The 2,433-nt window shown below is 36.6% G+C and overlaps 1 protein-coding gene across 1 annotated transcript in view; it reads left to right on the forward strand.

Moving 5' to 3' along the window:
- The window catches only part of LOC106878278 (uncharacterized), a 194,885-nt gene that overhangs the window by 137,341 nt on the left and 55,111 nt on the right, over positions 1–2,433 (forward strand). Inside the window, exons 16-17 of the mRNA XM_052977847.1 lie at positions 721–823; positions 2,088–2,199. Coding sequence (XP_052833807.1) covers positions 721–823; positions 2,088–2,199 — 215 coding nt within the window. The remainder of the gene's footprint in view (positions 1–720; positions 824–2,087; positions 2,200–2,433) is intronic.

Consider the following 2,433-nt stretch of genomic DNA (forward strand, 5'->3'; position numbering starts at 1 on the left):
TTCTAATCAAATGAATTGGTCCCAGTACTTTTATTATTATTATTATTATTATTATTATCATTATTATTATTATTATTATTATTATTATTATTATTATTATTATTACTACTACTATTACTACTACTACTACTACTACTACTACTACTACTACTGCCCATCCAGGGATGTTAAATGAAGACTTTTCCTTCTTAAGGCAGCGAGCTGGTAGAAACACTAGCATACTGAGCAAAATACTTAGTGGCATTTCATCTATCCTTATGTTCTGAGTTCAAATTCTGCCGAGGTTGACTTTTCCTTTCATCCTTTTGGGGTTAATAAAATAAGTACCAATGAAACACTGGGGCCGATGATTTCGACTAGTCCCCTTCCTCCAAGTTTTAGATCTTGTGCATTTAGTAAAAATGATTATTATTATTGTAATAGTGAGCTAGCAGAATCATTAGCATGCTGGACAAAATGCTTAGTGGTATTTCGCCCACCACTACGTTCTGAGTTCAATTTCCACCAAGGTCAGCTTTGCCTTTCATCTTTTCAGGATTGATAAATTAAGTACCATTGAAAGACTGGGGTTGATGTAATCAACTTAAACCCCGCCCTGAAGTTGCCCTTGTAGCAAAAATTTGAAATTGTTGTTGTTGTTGTTGTTGTTGTGTAGTTTCAAGCAAATTTCTACTGCATCACCTGCTACACCTCTGAATTCTTATTATTATCCTTCTACAGTTTGTTTACGAGACATCTATCAGGAGTTTGTGCAGACAAGTGAGGACGGTACTAAGGAGTTTATATTAACACTCCTCTACTTCTGCTACAGAAACCATTATGAGTAAGTGAGGATGGCACATGGCACAGGTGCCCTTTCTTATATTTCATATCTAAACCACAACAATCAGTCGAGGTTGTTGATGCTTCTCACTTGCAAAACCTTTTCTTTTTTATCTATCTTTTAACTTTTACTTGTTTCAGTCATTAACTGTGGCCATGCTGGGGCAACATTTTGAAGAGTTTTTAGTCAAATGAATTGATCCCAGTACTTTTTCTTTAAATCTGGTACTTATTCAATCAGTCTCTTTTACTGAACAGCCAAGTTACAGGGATGTAAACAAACCAACACTGGTTGTCATACAGTGGGTGGAGAGGGAACAAACACAAGCACAAAGGCACACACACATATATAAGTGTGTGTGTTGTGGAAGGATTCCGACCACCTCTCAAGTGACTAAAGGTGGACTGACTCATTGTCAAAGAATTGTGAGTGATTGGCAGTTTGGGCTGGTAAGCAGTTCACTGTGAGCCTTTGATATAGAGCATTGAGTCTTGTGTAATAGTTACAGTAGTGTGTCATGTCAATACTTTCTTCCCCCCACCCCTCGCTTTGTTAAATTATATATCCAACATACAAGGATATAAAAATATATATACAAAGTCTGATCAATAAGTATCCAAACTGCTGCCATAGTAACAAAGATAAAGCATACAGAGTAAAGCCGCTTGGCACAGATTGACCTTGAACTCTGCTGTGCATGCACACTAAGTTTTAATGTTCTAACTCACTTCCACTATTTACAGCAGTGCTTGGGAGGAAGGTATGTAGCATGTGATCATTGCATTCACCATGACAGAGAAAATTGTCATGACAATACCTACTCAGAGGCCTATGCAAAGTTGCAGAAAGAGTATGGAGAGGAGTGTATGAGCTGCACACAAGTGTATGAGTGGTTCAGATGTTACCAAGATGACCAGAAAAATGTCGATATTGAGGAATGTTCTGGGAGACCTGAAACCAGCAAAATTGAGAAAAAACATTGCAGATGTCTCTGCTGCTGTGAGGGAAATCGTCGAATCACCATCCATGAGTTATCAGAGAATGTGCAGATAAGTTATGGTTCAGTTCAGTCGATTATCACTGAAGATTTGAGTATGAGATGCATGTCTGCCAAGGTTGTGCCAAAGCTGTTTTCAGCTGACCAAAAAGACACTCAGGTCTCAGTTATACAAGATCTTCTTGATTGTGTCTAAAACACTGAAAACTCTTTGAAATGATGATGATGATGATGATGATGAGCACACATTCTCTTTATATTTTACAGATGTTTACCAATAAAAATTCTATTTGACATTCTTGACTACTACATATCTTGTCATGTTCTCTTGAAAGTTTTGCCTGAATATCTTCTCAAGTCTTTGGTTTTCCTTCTTGCTGTAAGTAATATTTTGTTTCAGCTTTTGTCATTTGTTATCTTATATTTTTTTACCTTCTTCAGTTATTAGACCGCGACCATGCTGAGGCACAACTTTGAGGAATTTTTAGTCAAATGAATCAACCATAGTACTTTACTTTTTTTATTTTTGCGACTGGTAGTTATTCTATCAGTCTCTTTTTCTGAACTGCTAAATATGGAAATATAAATACACCAACACCAATTGCTGAATGGT

Source organism: Octopus bimaculoides, chromosome 29 (genome assembly GCF_001194135.2).
Source record: "Octopus bimaculoides isolate UCB-OBI-ISO-001 chromosome 29, ASM119413v2, whole genome shotgun sequence".
In the NCBI taxonomy this organism is placed as follows: Eukaryota; Metazoa; Mollusca; class Cephalopoda; order Octopoda; family Octopodidae; genus Octopus; species Octopus bimaculoides.